The 23956-nt window shown below is 40.9% G+C and overlaps 1 protein-coding gene across 5 annotated transcripts in view; it reads left to right on the top strand.

Annotated features, from left to right (window-relative positions):
- Positions 1–23956, top strand: part of LOC131228515 (probable starch synthase 4, chloroplastic/amyloplastic) — a 57353-nt gene that overhangs the window by 12897 nt on the left and 20500 nt on the right. For all 5 annotated transcript variants that reach the window (XR_009162993.1, XM_058224208.1, XM_058224207.1 and 2 more), the window contains exons 8-12: positions 6869–6973; positions 7911–8009; positions 11277–11406; positions 14290–14340; positions 14490–14600. Coding sequence is in view for 4 of the 5 variants with exons in the window: in XM_058224208.1 (XP_058080191.1) it covers positions 6869–6973; positions 7911–8009; positions 11277–11406; positions 14290–14340; positions 14490–14600 (496 nt within the window). In the remaining variant the exon portion in view is untranslated. The remainder of the gene's footprint in view (positions 1–6868; positions 6974–7910; positions 8010–11276; positions 11407–14289; positions 14341–14489; positions 14601–23956) is intronic.

Below are 23956 nucleotides of genomic sequence, written 5' to 3'. Positions count from 1 at the left end.
GACACCGTAATACCTACAGCCGAGTTTGCGTTTAATAGTTTTGTCGATAGGTCCACAGGTCTCAGTCCTTATGAAGTCGTTACTGTTTATAAACCTGAGAAACCTATTGATCTTGTCCCTATGTCATTGTAACGTCTCGGAAAGACCCGTACAAAGACCCGAGTACCACCTCAGGCAGAAATCACCCAGGACCAAAACCTTTTAGAAATTAGGTTAATGCTAGCAAGTGCTAAACTAGAGTGCTTATGAAATTAGCACTAATCGCTTTAAATATGATCTGCAAGACTAAAAACGTGCAGAATCATTGACGTTACATTACCCTGAAATCTAGAATCCATCCCTAAACTCGGTTGCTCTCGGGAGCACACCGAAACTTCGTATTGGACCTAGACTGTACGTCGAAGGTCCGATGACCGCGAAACTATTCAGTTATGACCGCACTACTAGACTTGACAACCTCCTCGGAAATCAAGTCTTAATTGTGTCTAGAAATGCACAACTTGAGCCTGGAGCAAAGTGTGTGAGAAACGTGAAAATATTTAGAAATAAAATCCGAATTTAAGTAATCTGAGTCGTGTCGCTTGCGGGCCAAATATAAGGATTCAGACCATCAGAATCTGACCCAAATACACCCTCGGATCAGGAGAAATGTCCCACACATGTCGATGTACTTGTGGCCCTGATCGAGTGCCCGTGACCGTTGAACTGAAACTGGTCCGCCACGGCTGATCTGTAAATCCGACTGGAACGAAAACTCAGCCTGACCAAGATCCATGGTTAGGGAGTTTAAGTCCGACCGCACGTGGAAAAGGGGCCACCAGAAGTGCTCCGTTGGACCGGAATGGTCCGTATTTGGATATAACCTAAGTATACCTTGGCCCTGGGGCCATTCCCATGAAACCTGGGCCTATATAAGGACCTTAAACCCTCTCCCTCTCACCTCATACGAATTTGATAAAACCCTAGGAGAGAGAGAAGAGAAAAGAAGGGAAAAGAGAGAAAGTGAGAGTGAGAGTTGAGATTCTTCCTGGGATTCGATCCCGCTACTCCACGCACTTAACCGCCACTCCTGTATCGCTATACAGGCGATTCCAATTCCATTTTTAGGTAATAAAACCTAACCCTAATCTGTTTTAGGGTTTCAGATAGTGTAAGTTATGAAATAGCTAACTTAATTTATGCTATAGGTTGCCAATCTGCCGTAGACAAAGACTTAGCTTTAAAACTGAGTTCGTTACAAGTCTACCGGCGAAAGGTGCGAACTATAAACGTATAGGTTATGGTTTTCAAGGCTTTCAATGTCGGTTAATGGTTTATTACTGATGTGGGTGCAATTTCACATGTCAAATGCGATATTTGTATCGCATTTCTGATATATATGAACTATATTTGAGTTTAGAGTATTCCATGTATAGGTAGAAAGTATCGTATACGTATGGAATTTGAACATGTGTTTGCCATGATTAATTGTTGTATGTTTATGCTAGTTGTATGTGTAACAACTCCTTGGCGAAAGGATTTGCCCTAATACGTGCTATCACCAACATACGTCATGTATGATGAAATATGTAGTCTAAGTGTTTGTAGAAATGTCTGAATGAACAAGTGTGTAATAAATTGTACTTTATATGGGTGTTGAGAAGAGATTCTCAACTATCTTAACGATGTGTATGATTTCCTCCATGTAACTTATATTCTTTGTCTGTTTTACTTGGACACTGCCTATGTGTGAATTCATGTTTAAGTTGAAATCCATCAAATGCTCACATGCTTGTATGATTGGAATTGTTGATCCATTACTGTTCTGATTAGCTTGTATGATTATCTGTTATAATTGAATGTGTTTGGGACTACGGAATAGTCCAGGCAATCGGTAACAAGCTTGGAATAGGTGGCTGAGGTTGTTTCGCCACACAGGACGTGATTGATGAATTTGAGCCGTACTTGGGATGTCGGCAGTGGTTAGGCTACACGGAGTGCTTATGCACTTCATGTCGATTAACTCAACGTGTTCTCGTACTAGTCGAGCTTGTCAAGTAACCCGATTGACCCAATGTATGTTCACCATGTATGAACGCTACTGCTTGAATCTAAGGTACCAAACTCACCAGTGAAAACCCTTTTAAACCTTGGTACCTTGATACGCTAAGACTCATGAGCCGGGCATGGTGGTATGGGACACCGTGATCGAGCTGTCGGCTTACGCTGGGGTGACGAGCCTCCCCGTAGTGAGCAGTGAGCAACCCAGACTCGTGAGCCGAATACGGTGGTATGAGACACTGTATTCGAGCTGTCGGCCTACACTGATAAGGTGACGAGCCCTTTGTAGTGACTTCGAGCGTACACTAAGACTGCGTAGAGGCGACGAGCCCCTACGTAGCAACAAGAGTACACTAGGCCTGCACTGATAAGGTGACGAGCCCTTTGCAGCGACCTAGAATCGTATCATCGTATGAGATTTACTAGGACTGACGACCCTAAAATGGATCATTGTTTGAGAATTGATATAAGGGAGGTACCTTAGCTTCCCAATCCTGCTGTATGAAAGAGACTAATAATAACTCGGGAATCACGCTCATTTCATCGCACTGCATGTGCCCCGAGTTGAAGAGCACAGAGGGAAGAAAGCATGCCGCGACCGTAAGATGGTGTCGCACGAGGGAGTGTAGGCGAGGGCATGCATCATGCTTACATTTCATCCTTGCATTAATAAGAGTATCTAGAAATGTCTGATATGTCTACTTTATCATTGCTGCTTGATTGAATTGATAACATGTTAACCTTTGCTTTATGGTTCCACTGAGTTGATCACTCACTCCCACGTTCTGGGACGGTGTTCTGAACACCCACCAGACTCTGTCTTAGTTGCAGATGACGATGCGAGTCAGGATGCGGAGCCCGATTACTATGACGATCAGGATGAGTTCTCATATATGCAATTCTCCGGTGGTTTCGCTTAGGCCATCTGCATCAACGGGGCTACAGGGTTTATTATTGTAGTTGAACTATTTTGAACTATTACATGTACATGGTGACTCAGTGATGTATTCATACTCTGGAGACCGATCGTGATCTTTTTGGTTCATACACGTCTATATACATTTTCCAGTCTTCCGCTTGCGTTATATGAATTGATCTGCAGTATGAATTACTGTTTTGGTATAATCCCACTCATGATTAATGCACTAACACAGACAACATTTAATCATCATTATCTATGTTGCATAAGTGATGCGTTGGAACTCATGTGTTGAGTTTATGTTTGACCCCTGATTTTCAGGGCGTTGCAAGTTGGTATCAAAGCATGATTTGGATTAAACCGGACTTGGGTTATGGTCACACTACGTATGCTGATGCTTTTCGACATAGTTGGGTGCGAGAAAAATGTAGAGACAAGCTTAGGTTTCCCCGATTTCGCCAATTGGCAAAGTTCACCGAAAATGATCGCCGAGATCGGGTCTGTACACATCCGTGATCACTTGAGTCGACCCCGGATCATCCCTAGACCGTTAATCGACGAGTTTAGACATGATTTACCCAATCCCAGCCTTCATCAGTCGAGAAAAGACGAGGTTACATCAAAAAGTGCTCGAAAGGACCCGAAACGACTCAAAACGGAGTCGGGGGTCAAACGAAACACTTCTAGGGGGACCCAGGGTGGGACCCACACCTTTTTGGGACCCAGGGGGCAGGAGGACCTCGCCCAAAGGGCGAGCCCTCGCCGGATAGTCCAGCGACCGGCGAGGACCTCGCCGGTTTGGCGAGGCCTCGCTGCCAAACGGGCCTGGCCGGGTGGGCCGGCTCGGGCTAACGGGTCCTGGGTGTTGTGGGGCCCACGGACGCAGGTGGGGTCGATTAAAACCCCTCCTATGCTATCTCTCCTTCACAAACCATTACCCCAAGCTTTCCTTTTCTCCAAAAATTTCAGATTTTTCATTTAAACCCCTCCTCCAAACGCTCCATTTCTCATTTTCGTGCAACCCTTGCACCACCCCTTCAAAAACCCTCCACCACCGCTGCCAACCCCTTTCCATTCTCTCATTTGAGCTCTTAAACCCTCCATTTGAGTCTCAAATTCGTGTAAACTCACTAACCTATCCTATTCCATCATTTTCCCTCTTTATCCCCTTTCATTTGAGGCTACACATCCCCTTTTTGTAGCTCAAGATTTCAAAACCCAACAATCCCTCTTCTGATCTTCCTCATTCCTTTAACTTTCTTCATTCCTTCTCTTTTTGGAGCACACAAATACCATTGTGTGCTTCAACGATCTTGTGAGCCCATAACCCATCTTATTCCCACTTTTCCTTCTATTTCAATGGCTTTTTTTGAGCTTGTGACGACTATTTTCTCTCTTTCCGCCCTTCTTTCTCTCATAGGAAAGAAAAGAGCTCCTGTGGTAGAAGCTGGGCCTAGTCGCCCTACTCGTTCGAGGAGACCGATAGGTGCTGCCGCGAGTACGACCGTCACTCGGGAGTTTCAGACTAAACGGGATCTTGATCCCCAGGCTCCCGTTGGAAGGACTCTGTTGGCGGAGCTGTTGCATGGAGTTTATGAGGGTCGTAGGGTCTTTTTTGAAGCTCATGTGGATGCAAAGCTATTTAGGGAATACCTCTTGCTCGAGCGCCTGGAAGAGGCTGGGTGGGGTCCGCTATTTGAGGGCGAGTACCGCGCCAATATGGGCACTGTCCGAGCTTTCTATGCCCACGTTCGAGAGCCTACGCTGGAGCCCTTGCAGTTCAAGATCCCTTGTGGAAGAGATCGAGAAGCCACAATTGACGTTGGTTTAGTATCTCGGCTTATGAATGTGCCTCTTGGCGAGGTACATGCAAGTGAGAAGAATCTGAGGAGTGCACGTGAAAGAGATTGCCGCACACGGACCCTTTGTGGCCAACTGGTTCAGTGGCAACCCAACAATAGCCTTCTAGCGACCAATATGACTGCCGACTTCCGTCTACTTTACCACATCTTCACGTTCAACGTCTACCCCAGGTGGAGCAACCGCAGCGAGTGCACGCGCCTGATGGTAGATTTCCTGTATCAAGTGGGGCAGGGAGAGAAGCTGTGTGCCTACTTATGTTTTGCGACAGATAGTTCTCACTGCACGCTCTAATAGGAGGTCGGATTCGCTTTCATTCGGCCGACTCATATGCAAGATTGCACATGAGTTTGACTACAGACTTGGGGCGGAAAAGCCAGTGTCGATCCATTACATCAATGAAGCGACTCTCAATCAGATGGGAATCGGGCCACGGCAACGACAAGCCCGACTTGATGAGAGTGAGGATGAGACAGAGAGCGAAGAGGAAGAGAGCGAGGAAGAGCTTCAGAGACTTGATCCTGGCATCTTGGAGCGGTTCAAGAGTTTTATTTCGCCAGTGGGGAAATCTTCGCAGCCGGGAAGAATTGATAGGGACATCACCGCGCACACACGCATGCACGCCGCCTCCTACGCACGTATGCTAAAAGGAGGACCCCACCGTCGATCTGGATCGATGACAACGTCCGTGGAGGGCCTCCTAGTTAGGAGACGAAGTTTTGATTCAAAAGAGTGGACCTGACAATCAAGAAAAGCCCACCATGGGATCTCATGATCGTGACCCACTAGTCGGATTGATTTCATATTTTAGGTTTTGCTTATTGTTATTATTTAGAATATTATGAACGCTTTAGATTTATTTGTTTGGTTTTTATTTTAGTTTACTTCATCACCAAGTAATAGGTTGCGCACATGGCGCGAGTTTTGGGGTATAAGGTTTTCCTATAAATAGGCACCCCTTGTAGTTCTTTTGATTCATTGAAGATTAATAAAAATTCTGCATTTTCTTACTCTTTGAGTTGTGAAGCCTAATTGGGTGCGAAGCCTTCCCTTCATCGAAGGGTTAACTATCGTGGTGCGAAGCCACATCTATCCTGATTTGCCCTCATCTATCGCCATCTCTACTACCCATTTTCTACCATCCCTTCTTCTCATCTCACCCCATCATCTACACTTCGAATCAATCATCTATTGCAGCAATTCTCCTCCCCACAGTAGAATTTCAGAATCTGGCCCTATCGGAGGGCTGAAACTTCGGCAGAGCACCACGCACAAACCGTACATCGGATCGAGTTGAGATTTGAGAGTTTTGGAGTCCATCCCTGGCCGACCAGGGCCAAGGTGGCCTTTTTCTGAATAGTAGGCCCCACACACGTGCGGCTGGGATCATACGCACGTGCGTTTGGGCCATTGTTGTCGTCCACGCGTGCGGTACTTCTCTGGTTTGTCTCTCTCCTCTCTTTCACTCCGCTTTCACCCAAAATCCCTAAACCTAACCTTAAATTATTCAAATCTCCAATTTTATGCCATTTTTCTTACCTTAGGGTTCCCCAAATTGGAATTTCTGAATCCCTTGGATTAGGGACTGATTAGTATGTATGTGTGGATGATTATTTATTATCTTTGAGTATCGTTTGGTTCATAATTTTTATTGATCCAGCCCTATCATGTGCAGGCCTGGACCCGCATAGATTCTCCTTAATTGAATGTTTGGACTTTCATGTGGGATATGAAATTTGTGTAATTGTTTATGAGCTAATGTGATCTTAAGCCTGAAATCTCGCATATCATATTTAATTTTCATGTCCTGCATCAGCCATCCTAATGGACGGACGAAGGAACATGTGTCAGGTTCTCTTCACATCCCCTTACTAGAGACCCAAGCCAAAGCAATTGCCTACCAACTGTATTACTAATCATTCTTCTAATCTGTGTCAACTAGCATAATTATATTAAATTGTTCTTGGTCTTGTCAAGATTACTGTTTATGGATTTCTTTGAGATGAAGTTCCTGAGCTACTGACTTGAAGGGGTCACCCCTTTTAACAGGTATTCAAGCCTGGACCTAGAGGAAGTACAGGGATTTCGGAAAGTTGAAGCTGAAGTTCGTTCTTACTTTGGTGGTCGCTGGCATGGAAACAGAATTTGGACTGGGTGAGAAATGGTTTTTCTTTGTGCAGCATGAAGCATTATTTGGGCTCTTTCTCAGCACTATCTCCTTTTTGTTGTCCGGGCTTTTGTTGATTTTTTATTTGTCATTACTGTCTTCCTCTTGATTAGAACATAATGACAAACTAAGAGCACAAACTCATACTAGATGACCACTTACTGCAAGTTTGACAAAAAAAAAAAAACCAACAACTGAGAGAAAAAGTAAAACCTCACTCATGTGCAGCGATTAGCTCACTGCACATGTGGCATACATGCATGCCAATCTGGATTGTCCAAATGTTGGGCCAGTGATCATATGATCTAATTGCTCAGTTGGTGACCATCAAATGGGTGGTTAGGAAGTGGTCAGCTGTCTAAATTTGACTCAGAGAATCAGAAAGCTTTGTCGCCTGAACAGTTTGGTTTTCAGGTGGATCGAGTGGGCTTCGCATATGTGTACATCCATGTGCATCAACCTTTGTTTAAGTGGTTTGGCTTCACCACTTGCTTTTCTGATGTATTACGCAGCCTTATTGCCCCAATCTTCGGTTCGTCATCCTCAATGACTTGGACCTAGTTCATTGCTTTCTGTTGTGAGCACTCCCTTTCCTAAATCACTGTCACAGATAAAGCAATCTGAGTGCCTGTCTGTAATCTTGGGCTTGCCATTACCATTTTGTAGCCTTTTGAAATCTTTTTTCTCCTTGTTGAACTTCCCCTCTTCCTCACTATCAACCTGTTAGAGTGATTGGCAAACTTGAACTTCAGAGCATTGTCAGCCTGTTAAAGCTCCTCTTCATGAGTTGTTTGGCCATTGCCAATGTAGACGTCAAATCTTGCATACCACGATGTTGTAATTCTTGCTTTAATTTAATTGCTCTCTATTTCTATGTAATTTTATTTTTTTTTTGCACTGAATCATTTAATGTTTTGTGTTTAGGGTTATCTATGGCATTGGAGTTACATTTATCGAACCTCTATATCATTCATCGTTTTTCAACCGGGACAAGATATATGGCTACTCGGATGACTTTGAACGGTAGGGCATTTATCTTGGAAGTTGGAACTAATTAGCTATCAATTCTCTTTAACTCTCAGTTCATAATTTATTGGAATTCATGGAAAATCATTCTCAGATAGATTCTCACAAACATTTTCCTTGCCATTCTAAAAGAAATGTGCATTGCATTTGGGGAACATGCAGGTCACTAGTGAGTGACTATTTGGATTCCAGGCAGCTGAATGTGTATTTGTTATTACCATGAAGTATGAACTGCTAGTGCAAAATTGTTTGGCAAGGATGTTATTGCACAGTTAAACTAAGGTTTCACAAGTCCTTCGAGTTCATAGCTGTGTGTGAGAACTTATGATCTTTCACAGTGTTCCCAGCTAGATCATCCTTAATGATAAAAGATTAAATATGATCTGTGAATGATCACAAAAAGAATTTTCAAAACAGGGTTAGCAGACGCTTTACATCTTGGACCCTATGTAACTTTGGCATAGACATGCCAAACCAACTAAGAAAACTTGAAACCTGGACATATCTGTATGGCTTGCTTCAATAAAAACAATGCATGATGTAATTTATATTTGAAAAGAAAATAATTTAAAACTCATAACATATATAGTTATACATAAGTGATACAATCGTCATCATTTTAAAAAAAAATCACCATCATCATCATAATCAAGGTATGCAAAAAGGGAATGGTAACTGTCATTATGTAATGGTAATTGTGGGGAACCAAGGTATTCCAAAATGGTTATGTAATGGTAACGGCCAATGTTGTCAAACCGCATATGCGGTTTTGTGCGATCGGATATGCTTGTGCGCATATGCGATCCACAATCGCATATGCGGTCGCATATATATATATATTGAAAAAAAAAAACAAAAAAATAAGGAGAAGAATTGAAAAAAATGTAGAAAAAATAAGAACTTAGGAGAAGCTTCCCTAAGTCAATAGATAACTAATATAGTAATTTTACATATATAAAGTTAGTTTGTGACTTGTTAGAAAAATGAATGAAGTACATCAAATTCAACATTCAACAATATAGTTAAGTAACAAAACAATCAATAAGCTATTTATTGTACAAATACAATTTTGAAGTTACATCTTAATGTTTATTATTTATACATTATAACACTAACACTACTTACAAGTTACAATTTACAACTTCGTTACACTAACACTAAGTTATATTCAACAATATACTTACACAACTTATAGTTACAAAGTTACAATATTTAGGAAAGTTTGATTTTTTGCAAAAATAAAAAATAAACAAACAAAATAATGTGCCAACAGTTGGCAGATATGCGATCGCATACATCGCATATGTGATTGCATATCCTCGCACATTTGGCATATGCGATCGCATATGCACTGCAGTGGCATATGCGATGATGGCATATGCGATATGCATATGAGATTTCGCATATGTGAATATGCGGTCACATTTAACAACGTTGGTAATGGCGGTAACTGTTACGCATTACAGGGTCGTAACGATATTTATGGGAAAATTGACCTGTAAGGCTGTAACGGCCCTGTAACAGTATTACAGGGCTGAAATAGGTTTCTTTAAAAAAAAGAAAAAAAAGAAATCTGTAACAACCTTTACAAGGGCTATAGTGGCTGTTACAGCCCATATTGTATTGGTAACAACGGTAGCCGTTACGGTTACCATTACCATTATGGAATACCTTGGTGGGGACCAGTACGTGTATGGGGGGTGTTAATGGCCATTTCAGGAAAAAAAAAAAAAGGCCCGTACAATCTGTTACGGGGCCGTTAAGGTTTTTAAAAATAATGGCCATAATGGTTCGTATGGTAATGGTTTCCATCATTGAATGGTTTGATCATAATAGCCTTCTCCTAGCTAATATTGGATTTTGAAAAGGGTTTCAAAATAAATCTACTTTCAAAATATTGTCTTTTATAAAAATTATTTTAATATTTTAAATGGGTTGTTGCCTTAGTGATCAGGCTCAGTTTTCATCCAAAAGACTAGAGTTCAAGTATCTTTAAATGCATTTTGACACCTTTGATTCTGAGCCACTAGGCGCACATGTGGATGTCATGTGTGCATCATGTGGCAAGCACATGGACATGTGATGTGTGGGTTGCCTTATGGCACTTGGCTATTGGTTGACATCTGTCTCTCCTTTGAATTCAAACAAAAGAAATGGAATGAAACAGTTAAGAGGATTCAAATGGCAAAAGGCATGGACTTAAGGACAAAAGGTTCTGAGGCGTCTTTTTAAGACAAAAAGGTGCCCCTGTAAGACAAAAAGGTTCCTTGAAGAGGCACTGGGTCCATAAAATCAATACCATCCTCCAACTTGAGAGCATCTTCCCTTTCCTTCCTCTCCCTTAGAAACTCTTCCTTTTTACATAAATTTCAGCAAATATTGAATGTGGTAATGCCCCAAAGGGACCCATCAACTTACTCTCTATGCAATGTCCTTTATCCATCCAAAATCAGTCAAACTCGCTCAAATCTATTTTTCGTCAAACAAGGGTTTAGCAGTTGCATTGGACTAAATCATGCTAATTTGGTTAGCCAAATAAAAATCTTCTGGTTTCACCTAGCTTGATCTACAGTTTAACCAATATGGTTCAAATGTGGAAAAAAATGTATCCTAGCAATTTTGGGTAGACTTTGTGGAAAATGTGTGAACCTTGGAACCATATAATCCATGTTATCAAAAAACAGTAATATTAATTGAAAAAAATGGCCTGTAAGAGGCCGATACAGGGAAGTTATGGGGCCGATACATTTTTTCCTTGAAAAAATAATCGATTGTTACAAGTTCGTAATGGCCTGTATCATAATGGCCATAAGGCTGGCTGTTACGGTCACCATTTCTATCATTGAATACCTTGATGTAATCTGATTTGATGTTTCCATGATAGCTTGACAGGAGTTTACCCTATTTTATATGGAGGGAGCCTCTGGGGAAGAAGGAAACTGATGTGGGATTAAACTCTGTATGATAAAAACACATCAGACAGTGACAGATAATGGGACATTTCGTGCATGTATCTTCACCACTAAACTGAATGTTTCCTTAATTATGTAAATGCAAGTTTTTGACCTGATGATTTTGAGTTTGGACCTCCCTAAATACCACTTGGTTACTTAGTTTTGTCATTTAAGAAGGGGTACTCAAGTCCTTGATGTGTATACCTAATTCCAGAGTACTTTGTTAACCACACGAACGTTCTCATAATTCCACAAAAAATGAATATCTTGTTCACATTTTTCTGATAGAAGCTTGCTCAGATCCTTTCAGATTTACCTATTTCTCCCGTGCATCCCTGGATTACTTGGTGAAATCAGGAAAGCAACCTGACGTTTTGCATATACATAATTGGGAAACAGCTATTATTGGGCCACTTTTTTGGGATATCTTTGTTAACCAGGTAAAACACAGTTCTCCCCTTCCAGCTATTACATCATTTGATATAATATTTTATACACCATGCTGGATTAAATTTCTTTGTTTATTTTGTGGAATGGGGATCTGGTACTGGAAAACTTATAATGCTTTAATTGATCAGAAAAATTCTACTTTATTCTTTCATAAAGAACATGTTACTCATGTTGAGCTGTTTTGTATTGTCAACATAAGTGTGAGGTAGTTTGCATCTAAAATTCTTTAGGTGTAGAAGTCAACGACACTAAGGTGACTACCTCTTGCCAGTTCATAATAGTGAAATTGTAGAACTTAAAAAAAATGAAAATGGTTGAACTATTATTTGATTAGGGGAAGATACACTTATTAGACTTGTTATATTATTTCCAAATTACTAGTTCACAGTTTTGTCATCGACTATAAAGGAGATACTGTCATCGTCATCATCTAAACCTTGCCCTGGCTAATTGGGGTCGGCTACATGAATCCTGTTCCGCCATTCCATTCTATCAGGGACCATATCCTCAAGTAAACCATAGGTCATCAAATCTTTTATTAATACCTCCACCCACATCCTTTAGGGCTTTCCCCTTTCCCTTTCCATTCCTCAATAGTTCTTGGTCTCCAATACACATGTCCAAATCATCAAAATTTACTTTCCCTCATCTTATTACTTATTTGGGTTGCTTGTAAGTTACTTTAAATGCATTCATTTCTAATTCTATCATTGTCATGTCACTCATCCATCTCAACATCTTATGATGCAGGACCGATGCATGAACCAAATAACATGTGAGATCAAGTAACAAAATTAAGACAATTAACCAAAAAAAAAAAAAAACACAAACGTTGCCATGATCATCACGAATACTATGAAAACCAAAAGAACATCATGCATAATCCTAGCATAAGTTACCAACATCGTCACACGAGATCATTAAATAAAAGGAAACTGGGATCTAATGGATGTAGGGACATCCAATTAGCATATGATATAGTCTATTTCAAAGTAAAGAACCTAATACAACCCAAGGTAAAAATTATGGTTCGGGTAATTTGGAAAAGTAGGAAAGTTAGGGATTTTAGATTTAGGGTTAGGGTTTCGGGAATCAAAGAAAGGGGTTTTAATATAAAGATGATGGAAAACCAAAAGAGGCAAGGTGTGGCCGTACGACCAACCCAAAGGATTCACACGTGTGGCGTGGGATGGATGGGTTTAGGTCGGTTAGGGTTTGGGATTGTAGATGGGTAAAAGAAAGATGAGTTTATGAGAAGATGAGGGGTTAGGATGAGAAAATTGAAGAACTTGAAGAAAATACCTTGATGGAGGGGAAAAGATATGATGGTGTGGGCATAGATGGAGACCTCTTACATCCGTTGATGAAGATTGGCCTCGCACCAATCTTTCTTCCAAATCACATGGAAGTATCTTCAAATCTCACGAAGATGGAAGAAGAAAGCAAGAGCTCTCTCTCTCTCTATATATATATATATCACAAAATCCAAGGAGGAAGAGGGTCACGCGCCCACCCTCTTTTAACTCCAAGAAGGTTCAAAAATTACAATAAACACCATGTTTTGTGAATTTTGACGAAAATAGCCCTAGTCTAACTAAAATCAACTAAAAACACTCATAATGGCGTCCAAACATAAAGTAAACAAAACTAAATCCTATAAGATGATAAAATTTAAGAAAAAATAGTGTGGACGATCTACGCTCAATGGCCCGATCATGCGATCCAACGGCCCGATCGTCACGTACCTCCAATCCAATGGTCCGGATTACTCCATAAAGCAGCCCATGTGCATCTTCCTAGTGTGGGGTCTTCCAGATGCTTGCACATGCACATGGGGTCTTCAACACGATCACGGGTACTCGCCTAGCCACAGGGAAATCGGTGTGGCCCGCCTCCTCTGATACGTACGCAAAGGTGTACGTGAAGTGACGTCCTCATCATCTTAGTTTAGTTTCATTCTGTGAATGTATTGTTCCTTGATTGCTCAACATTCTCTCTCATAAAGCATGATTGGTCTTATAGCTCTTTGATAAAATCTCTCCTTTTGTTTGGTTGTATGTTGTGGTCACATAAAACTCCAGCTGCACATCTCCACTTCATCCACCCTACGCTTATTTTATGAGCAATTAGGCATCTCTTTCTCAATCTCTCTGTCCTCCTGAATTATCAACCTAAGATATCGGAAGTGGTCATTTTGGGGTACTTGGCCATCAATCTCAAATCATTTCTTATTTCCACTCCTATTGTTACTAAAATTGTATTGCATATACTATGTTCTTGTCCAGTTAATTTTAAAACCCCCTTGTCTAAAGTATCATCTGTAGTTCTATCATTGCATTTACCCCCTTGTCTCCTTAATCAAAACTCGTTCATCTGCAAACAACATACATCATGAGACATCTTCCTGTGAACACCTAGTTAACTCTTCCCGTAACCAATGTAAAATGATTGCCAACTCATTTCTGACTCATGGTATAAGCCTATTGTAATTGGAAACTCACTTGTCTCTCCACTAGTGATCGTCACATTAGGTACGAAGAGATCCTATATACACGAAAATTCTTTTAAGAAAATATGTCCATCTATTCTGCAAGGCAAGCATCAACAACTTAGCCTTAGATGGATTTTTATTATTTATGGTCGCTATATTTCTCAGAAGCCTTGATTGTGTTTTTTTTTTTTTTTTTTTTGTAGTTGACTTTCATGAACTTTATTGATTATTTAGTTTTAGACAACTAACTAATTTCGGCCTGATTTGGTAGCAGATGCTGCTTTTGTACATACGTACGGACTGAAATTTCAATATCTTGTGAATGTTCTCATTGTACATTTGAAAAAGAATTTATGCCTTACAACTTGCTCATCTCCTATAGGGACTTGGAAGCACTAGAATACTATTCACATGTCATGGCTTCAATTCTCAGGCAAGTAACTGTTGATTTGCTTGGTTTTTTATGTCAACATGAAGAGATGATTTTGTTATGTGGAGGTGTTTTTTTGATCTCGTCATTAAGAGTTGCTTTTGTTATGTGGAGGTTACGACTTATGACTGACGAGATTCCTACTGTATTAGTGTTTGGAGAAGCCGGATACGTTAGCACTATGTGGCCTTGATCCTTCTCGACTTCACCGCCCCGACCGTCTGCAAGATAATATCAAGACGCATCTTGTTAACATTTTGAAGGTAAATTATTGTACTTCCTTTTAAGAGCTTACTGTTTTTACCAGAGAATAAGTTACAATAATAAGCATGTAATTCCACTATATTATCAGGGGCTAATGCAACTGTTCATTATTCATGAAAAAAAAAGAAAGCAAGATCATCAGTATGAAGAGATTACACAGCTGTCTCTTTTTAGAATCTGCACAATCTTGACTTTTGCAAGTCTGTGTGTATTCATGTGTTCGAGAAAACAGAATTTGTCATGTTCAATGTTGTATGTAAATGTGGAAACCAAATGTTTGATGTGTCCATAATAATGACGATTTCTATGATTTATAGATATGGGAGGGTAGAAATATCCAAGTTCTGCAAGAGTAAAGGTGAAATTTTCTAGATTCAATGTATCACAATATATTAGTTGACTCATTATTGCACTCTGGAGGGACAAACATATTTTTGGTCATATTGCCTTTGGACATATTGTGCATATACGACATTTTATTTTTTCAATGAAATCAATTGCCAATTGCCTTGGCCAAATTCAAAATGATATCAGAAGAAATAAATGGAAAAGAACTAGTAAGAGAGATGAAAGAGGAGAGAAGAAAAGAAGGAAAAAAGGAGAAGTTTTGGAGAGCTTAAACCTAGATGTGTCAGCCCCCTCATTATTTTTATAGGCAACTTTGGAAAAGATTACAAATAACACCCTCCTAGTACTCGCCTGACCAAAAAACAACTTATTAGTACTAGTATTACAAAAAAAAGCCATTCTAACCTCATTTCTCAACACTCCCCTTCAAGTTGAGCATAGATATCTATCATGCTTAGCTTGCTAAGAACATATTCTGATGTTGTCTTAATAGCTCCCTTAGTGAGAATGTCAACCAGTTGATTCTCAGTTGGTATAAATGGTAAACAAGATCTTGAGAAATAACTTTCTCACAAATGAAGTACCTATGAACTTCAATATGCTTGGTATGATCATCTTAAACTGGATTTTGTCTAAGAACAGATTCTAATGCTGTCTTAATGGTTCCCTTAGTGAGAATGTCAACAAGTTGATTCTCAAGTTGGTATAAATGGTAAACAAAGATCTTGGGAGATAACTTGCTCACAGATGAAGGGCCTATCAACTTCAATATGCTTGGTATGATCATGCTAAATTGGATTTTGTCTATCCTAATGGTTGCCTTGTTCTGACAAAACAACTTCATAGGAGCATCTGCCTTGACTCCCAAGCCACACGACAGAATTTTCAGCCATCATAACTCTACTACACCATTTTCCATAGGCATGTACTCTGCTTCAATGCTAGAGTTAGCCACTACATTGGTTTCTTGCTTCTCCAAGTGATCAATTTCCTCCCACGAAAGTGCAATATCCTGTAGTCAGCTTTCTATCATCTACCACCAGCTCAATCTGCCTCTATGTAGCTCTTTATGCATAGATGGCCATATCTACAAACAAAAGACCCTTCCTAGGAGATGTCTTCAAATATCTCAAGATTCTATCAACCACCTCCAAGTTAGGAACCCGTGGAGCCTGCATAAACCTACCACCACACTTACTGCATATGTTATATCAGATTTGGTGAGAGAGATAAGAGCAGTCGGGTAACCAACCTTAGATACATCTCTTTATTCGGTAACAGTTCCCCTCACTTCGGCGTAGCTTATGATTATGATCAATAGGAGCGTTTGTTGGTCGGGAGCCTAGCTTACCAATCTCCTTTAGTCTAAGGTGTAGTTTCTTTGAGATATAAAGATACGTTTCTTTGATCGAGCAGTCTCTCTCATGGATATGAATATCGGTATCGTATTCGCCGATACGGCCATGTCATATCCATATTGATGCAAGACAATATGCAATACAGGGTCATATTGGCCCGATTTGAAAAAATTGACCTGATATGGCCGATACAGGGCGTATCAGCACCGATATGGCCGATAAAGGCCAATATGCTCATTGAAGTCTAATTTTGAATTTTTTTTTCCTTCAAAATTGCACTCTTCTCGCTTTTTTTTTTTTTTCCATTTAAATTATGGAAGAAGCTTAAAAACTCATTTTAGGCTAGATCTAGACCTATTTTGGGATAAAAACAAATGATTTGACTGGGATTCGACAAATCGAAGCAAAGTGGACGATAATGAGAAAAATCAAAAAGAAGGGTAAACATTCACTTTCTTTTTGATATTTTCATCTTATTTTTGTTGTATTTCAATGTAATGGGCCCCAGTTCACCAAATCATGCTTGATTTGTGTTCAATTAGGGCCCATTTAGTTAACCTTTAACAAGTCAAATTGACAGACAATATTCTCATCAAAATGGTCCGATACACCATCATATGCTTGTCCAACATACACAAAATAATTGATTATTGAATATCTTATCATTCTCTTTTTTCATGATATTTTTCTTAATTCTTTGGCTTCAAGAAAAAATCCTGACCGATATGGGCTGATATGGCCCTGATATTGATACGTGACGTTGTATCATATCATATTTTCGTTAGGCCGGTGTGTCGACCGATACTTCTTAGTGCACTTATTTGTACACCTTGTTTGTCAATCACGTGAGTCCTTGTGTCAGGGAGTCGGTTGAGCTCTTGGAAGCTGAAGACCGAAGACTCAAGAGGACATGGAGCATCAGGGAGCAAAGATCAAGTATATGAGGTGCCTTGGTGACCCTTGTAAACAAAGATTACAGTATCTGATACCAGAGATGAGCTGAATGATTTCTGTACTCGAGACAACCCAAGGGGTTGAATATATAGAGATTATAGTCATCTATACAAGGAAAATAATAAAATCAGAATCCTCTACATATGGAAATGAACTATACAAGGTATACTAGCTATACAAGGTATACAAGGCATGTGAGCCTGTCTAACATCCCCCGTCAAACTAATGTTGGTCATCGACAAGTAATAGTTTGCCAACTAGAAATGAGTGACGTGCAGAAGTGAGGGACTTGGTGAGAATGTCGGCAATCTGATCATGGGATGCAACATGTGGAAGAGAAATGAGCCCAGACTGAAATTTCTCGCGGATAAAGTGACTGTCAATTTCAATATGCTTCGTCCGTTCATGAAAAACCGGGTTAGAGGCAATCTGAATAGCACTTAGATTATCGACATGGAGTGGAGTAGGATTCTACAGAGGAATGCGCAAGTCGGAAAGAAGTCCACGTAACCAGACAAGCTCACTACACGCAGCGGACATTGCCTGATACTCGGCTTCTATGCTCGATTTGAAAACAGTGACCTGCTTCTTACACTTCCAAGAGATGAGAGAAGTGCCGAGAAAAACATAGTAGCCTGTGGTAGATCTTCGTGTGAGAGCGCAACCGGCCCAATCAGCATCCGAATAAGCACGAAGGTCCAGAGACGCCGTGGAGGAGAAGAACAGTGATCGATCTAGAGTTCCACGTAGGTACCGTAGGATGCGCAACACCGCAGTCATATGAAGAGTCTGAGGAGCAGAAACAAACTGATTGACGACTTGGACAACGTAGACAATATCAGGGCGAGTCATAGTTAAGTAAACCAGACTCCCAACCAAACGACGGTATAAGTCGGGCTGCGCAAGTAGATCACCATCGTCACGGCCATATTGAACGTTAAGTTCTAAGGGAGTCTGAATTGTCTTCTGATCCGTCAATGATACCAAGGCGAGAAGATCCTTGGTATATTTGCGCTGGCTGACCAGGATCCCACGTTTAGAACGTGAAATTTCAAGTCCAAGAAAGTATGTGAGATTGCCGAGGTCTTTCATCTTGAAGGATGATTGCAGAACATCCTTTAAAGCTGAGATGCCAGTAGCATCGCTACCAGTCAGAAGGAGGTCATCAACATAGACGATAACAATGACAATGCTGCAAGCAGTGGTGCGCAAAAATAAGTTTGGGTCATGACTACTTTGAGTAAAGCCAGCACCTGTAACAACATCGTGAAAGTGTTGGAACCATGCCCAAGGTGCCTGTTTGAGGCCATACAAGGCTTTCTTTAGGCGACATACCTTATTGTCAGGGATTAAAGAGCTAGGAAGAGGTTTCAAATATACAGTTTCTTGGAGGTCTCCATGAAGAAAAGCATTTTTCATATCCATCTGAGCAAGTGGCCAAGAGCGAAAGGAAGATATTGCCTGAAGAGTATGAACGGTTTTCATCTTGGTCACAGGAGTGAATGTCTCATCATAATCAATTCCGCATTTTTGTTTGTATCCCTGAGTGACAAGTCGAGCCTTGTATTGATCCAATGATCCATCAGACTTGAGCTTGACAGAATAAATCCACTTGTTACCAATTAGCTGTTGGTCAGCGGGTCGAGTGATAATGTCCCACGTATGAATTTCATCCAATGCCACAAGTTCTTTTGCCATAACCTTCTTCCAACAATCATGAGTGGTTGCCTGAGAGTATGAAGTAGGAATAAAAACAGTGTTCAGAGTAGCATTCATGGCAGACATAGAGCATATCAAGCGATCAGGCGCTCATTGTACATGATCGGAACGACGTATCAAGGTAGGTTCAAGATTTGCAACAGGTACAGTAGGTTCAGGATAAGTAATAGGTGGTAGATCTGTACGTGGTCGACGCGAGTAAACCTGCAACGGACGAGGGAGAGTACGCGAGGCAAGAGGAATATCAGGAAAGGTGGTTAGACCAGGAGAGTTTTGGGTGTGCGGAGGAGGAAGAGATGAATGAAAGGCAATATGTTTAAGAAAAACAACATGTCTTGAAACCCGAACACGATGAGAAATCGGATCATAACATCTAAAACCCTTTTGAGTTTCTCTAAATCCCAAGTACATACATTTGATCGATTTTGGAGAAAGTTTGTTACGCTCACGTGAAGCCAGGTGAACATAACAGACACAACCAAAAACACGAAATGTGGAATATGCAGGAGGTAAGCCGGTGAGAACAAAGTGTGGAGATTTACTGTTCAGAACGTTGGTTGACATCCGGTTAATTAAGTAAATTGAATGTAACATTGCTTCCGCCCATAAAGAACGAAGAACACTCATAGCTGTCATCGGGGTGTTGGCAGTTTCAACAATATGATGATTTTTTCGTTCAGCCACCCCGTTCTGTTGTGGAGTATCAGAACAGGTGGTCTGATGAATAATCCTATGACCTTGAAGAAATGTACGAAAATCTGTTAAGAGATATTCCCCCCCTGAGTCAGAGCGGAGAGTTTGAACTGGAACCCGAAATTGAGTCTCCACCATAGAGTGAAATATCCTGAATTTTTCAAAAACCTGTGACTTCGAGTGCAGAAAGTAAATCCAGGTGTAACGTGTGAAATCATCAATGAATATAACATAGTATCGTAACCCAGAGAGAGACATAATTGGTGAAGGACCCCAGACATCGGTATGCACTAGTTCAAACATTGAAGAGGATTTCGTAGTATTTAGAGGAAAAAGAATACACTTACTTTTTGAAAGACAACAAGATGTACAAGAATAATCCAAATCTTTTTTATTAAGAGAAATGTTCCTTAACATGCCAGAAGAAAATAACTGAATTAACTTATCGGAATGTGGATGACCCAGGCGAAAGTGTCACAGTTTCCACAATTTATTTGCTGAACAAATATCTGATGAAGATGGAGAAAAGAAACAACGAGCCGGAGTGACAAATGAATCAAAGTCCAGTACGTACAGACGACCATGCGGCCTACCCATCCCAAGTACCTTTCCCGTTGCCAGATCCTGCACAAAACAACAGTTGTGAAGAAATATGACTAAGTAGTTATTGGATGTGAGTTGACCAACTGAAATTAAATTGGAGAGGTGAGGGACATGAAACACATCACGAAGGGTGAACTGGCGATGAGCAGAAGGAGAGAAAGTCAATGATCCAACAGACTGAATGGGTAGTCTAGTGCCATCCGCAGTAGAAATAGCCTGATTTTCGGTGTAGGGACGAATGTCATGAAGATGGGATACAGCACCAGTCATATGATTGGAAGCACCCGAATTGAAGAACCATGTAGAAGATGGGGATATACTTGACATTCCGGCCGCAGAAAGGGCCTGAACGATTTGCTGGAGCATCGTAGGAGTCAAAGGTGATGAAAGACCTTCAACAGAAACAGTAGATGCAGTATTAGTAACAGATGGCTCGGAAGAAATAGTGGCAGCAGTAGCAGAAAGAGCACGACCACCGCCCACCACAACCACCACGTCCACGGTCGAAAGAAGATGCATAGGCATGTGTACGGCAGTCCTGAATACCATGACCAGTCCGTCGACAATAAGGGCACCATTCTTTGCATTGAGCGACGACATGACCCACCTTGTTGCAGCCACGACAAGTCAAAGGAGTGGACCCATGGGTTGGATTTGGAAAATCATGCAGTAGGGCGTGCAGCAGCAGAGGGTCGGATGATGGCCGGACGAGCAGGGACGCAGCAGGGACGAGTAGGGATGGTCGGATGGTGGCCGAATGAGCAGGGACGAGCAGGGATCGTCGGATAGTGGCCGGACGCAGCAGGGACGAGCAGGTACGACTGGATAGTGGCCGGACACAGCAGGGACAAGCAGGGATGGTGGCCGGATGCAATAGGGATGGAGGCCAGACACAGCAGAGATGGTGGCCGGATGCAGGGAAGGTCGGATCTGACAGGTGGTGCTGGTTTTGGATCAGTGAATCTCTGATATTATGTAAACAAAGATTACAGTATCTGATACTAGAGAGGAGCTGAATGATTTTCTGTATTTGAGACAACCCAAGGGGTTGGATATACAGAGTTACAGTCATCTATACAAGGAAAATAATAAAATCAGAATCCTCTACCTATGGAAATGAACTATACAAGGTATACTAGCTATACAAGGTATATAAGATATACAAGGCATGTGAGTCTGTCTAACAACCCTAACCTTGACCCAAAACAACCCTTGAACCTCTATATGATCATGGCCTAATAGGTAAACCTTGTTTGATCATCCATTAGCCTTAGAAGCCTCATTTGAACATACTTAGATAAGCTATAGAGGTCTCGAGTTGCTGTTAAACCAAACTGCCCAAAAACAATAGACTCATAGGTGTCATTGATCGACTCCGATTGATCGGGCTCGAGTGATCGAACATGGCCCAAATTGTCCAGTAACAAACTCACTAAATGCTGGATTTAGAGCGATTAATCGATACATCACCTAATCGATTGAAGGGGAGTTCGATCGATCGAAGGCATCGCTCGACGGTCGATCCAGCTGATTTCTGCTCATTTTTTTTGTAAACCGAGAAGAGCTGAAAGCTTTTGTGTATTTGAGACAACGCAAAAGGGTTGAATATATAGAGATTACAACATCTATACAAGGAAAGTAATAAAATCAGAATCCTCTACCTATGGAAACCAACTATACAAGGTATGCTAGCTATGCAAGGTATATTTCAGTCTGTCTAACATCCCCCCTCAAACTAATGCGGGTCATCGACAAGTAATAGTTTGCCAACGAGAAATGAGTGACGTGCAAAAGTTAGGGACTTGGTGAGAATGTCTGCAATCTGATCATGGGATGCAACATGTGGTAGAGAAATGAGCCCAGATTGAAATTTCTTGCGGATAAAGTGACATTCAACTTCAATATGCTTCGTCCGTTCATGAAAAACCGGGTTAGAGGCAATCTGAATGACACTGAGATTATTAACATGGAGTGGAGTAGGATTCTGCACAGGAACGCCCAAGTCGGAAAGAAGTCCACGTAACCAAAAAAGCTCACTACACGCAGCGGAGATGGTCGGATCTGACAGGTGGTGCTGGATTTGGATCAGTGAAGCTTTGATACAAGGTATGCTAGCTATATAAGGTATATTTCAGTTTGTCTAACATTTTTATCGTTGGAACTTGGTTCCTATATATAGGGCATTCGGTATTTGGGCTTTTTGATGGGGTTTTTGTGCAATAGAAGATTAGGTGTTTTCTCACTCAAACCACACATCCTAGACCTTTAATCCCATGAGTTCCAAGTCATCTTCCTTGAGATTTTCACTCTAATGAGGATTTTAACCTCCATCCTGAAGATGATATTTAGCTCCACTATTTTCTAGAGTTTAGACTCAATCTCATTGGCACATCTTTTGTCTAAATCCTCTAGAAGCCTCTTATAGGTGAATCCCCTAGGATTTCAACAATCCCATTAGTTTTAGGAGATTCTACCACCCTCTCATCACCTTGGTCACCTCAAATGGAGCATCGCATGCAAGCTATTTGATCTTGGAGCTGAAGCACTGGCAAGCATCGACATCAACGATTGGTGGAGCAATTGAGGTGCAGATTCAAACACGGGAGAGCTTTGAAGAAGCGACTCAAGCACGATGCGTTAAAGGGGCTCAATTCGATAACTGTCAATTAGTGAGTCCATATACTTTCTTTCCTTATGTAGGATTGATAATAAGAGTTTGTAACCCAAAGTTGATAGGTTCTTACGTAGGATCTAGGCTCTTGTGTATGGCCGAATTCATTGGACACAAGTGCATACGTGTTAGTCTTCGTGAGAGCCTCTAGCGGGAGTAAACGTAGGTCCTTGGACTAGGACCGAGGTTTTTTGTTAGCCGATAGAAAACCAACTAAAGTCTCTTACGGGGAGCCTTTGGCGGGAGTGTACGTTAGGTTCTTGTGTAGGACCTGTGTCCTTGTGTAAGGCTGTAAAGGTTAGAGGTGAACCTGATTTAAAACCTCCGAAAATGAATACTAGTACACTCATGGAGAGTGCGTTTGCCGGGAGTAGAGTAGAGAAACTGAACCACTATATATGCTTGTGTTTGGGAATAATGTTTGCAATTCTATTCTTGCTTATGTGTTCATTAGTTAAATCATATGAATGCTTGAATCAGATTATATGTTAGGCACCTAACTTATAAAGCACACACAAGCATACTATCGTTTATAGACTAGTTGCTAGAATTTGCGTATCTATTGTAGTCTATGTGATTGGACCTACTATTGGCTTGGAAGGCCATAGTATTAAATTGCCTTACTTAGTTTAATTGGTAAATTAGTTTAAGTTACGTAATTGTGTTTTAATTGGTCCTATCCCTCTAGGGCTTAGCCATTCATTCTATAGCTCCGCCAAGCTTCCACGTGCTGTGATAGACTATTCAACGCAATTTAATATTGACATTCATAACCGTGATCTCTATATCCAAAAATATTTCATGTCCTAGATCCTTATTCTCAAATTCTTTTGCCAAAACATCATTTAATTTTTGGATCTTCTGAAATCATTTTCTGTCATCACAATATCATCCATATAAATAATCAAAACCATAATCGATTGTTCCCATCGCTTCACAAAAGGTGTATGGTTGGCCTGACTTTGGGAATATCCACTCTTCTTCACTGCCTAATTGAACCTCTCAAATC

This window comes from Magnolia sinica, chromosome 16 (genome assembly GCF_029962835.1).
Source record: "Magnolia sinica isolate HGM2019 chromosome 16, MsV1, whole genome shotgun sequence".
NCBI lineage: Eukaryota > Viridiplantae > Streptophyta > Magnoliopsida > Magnoliales > Magnoliaceae > Magnolia > Magnolia sinica.
This window is presented reverse-complemented; position numbering and strand designations above follow the sequence as displayed.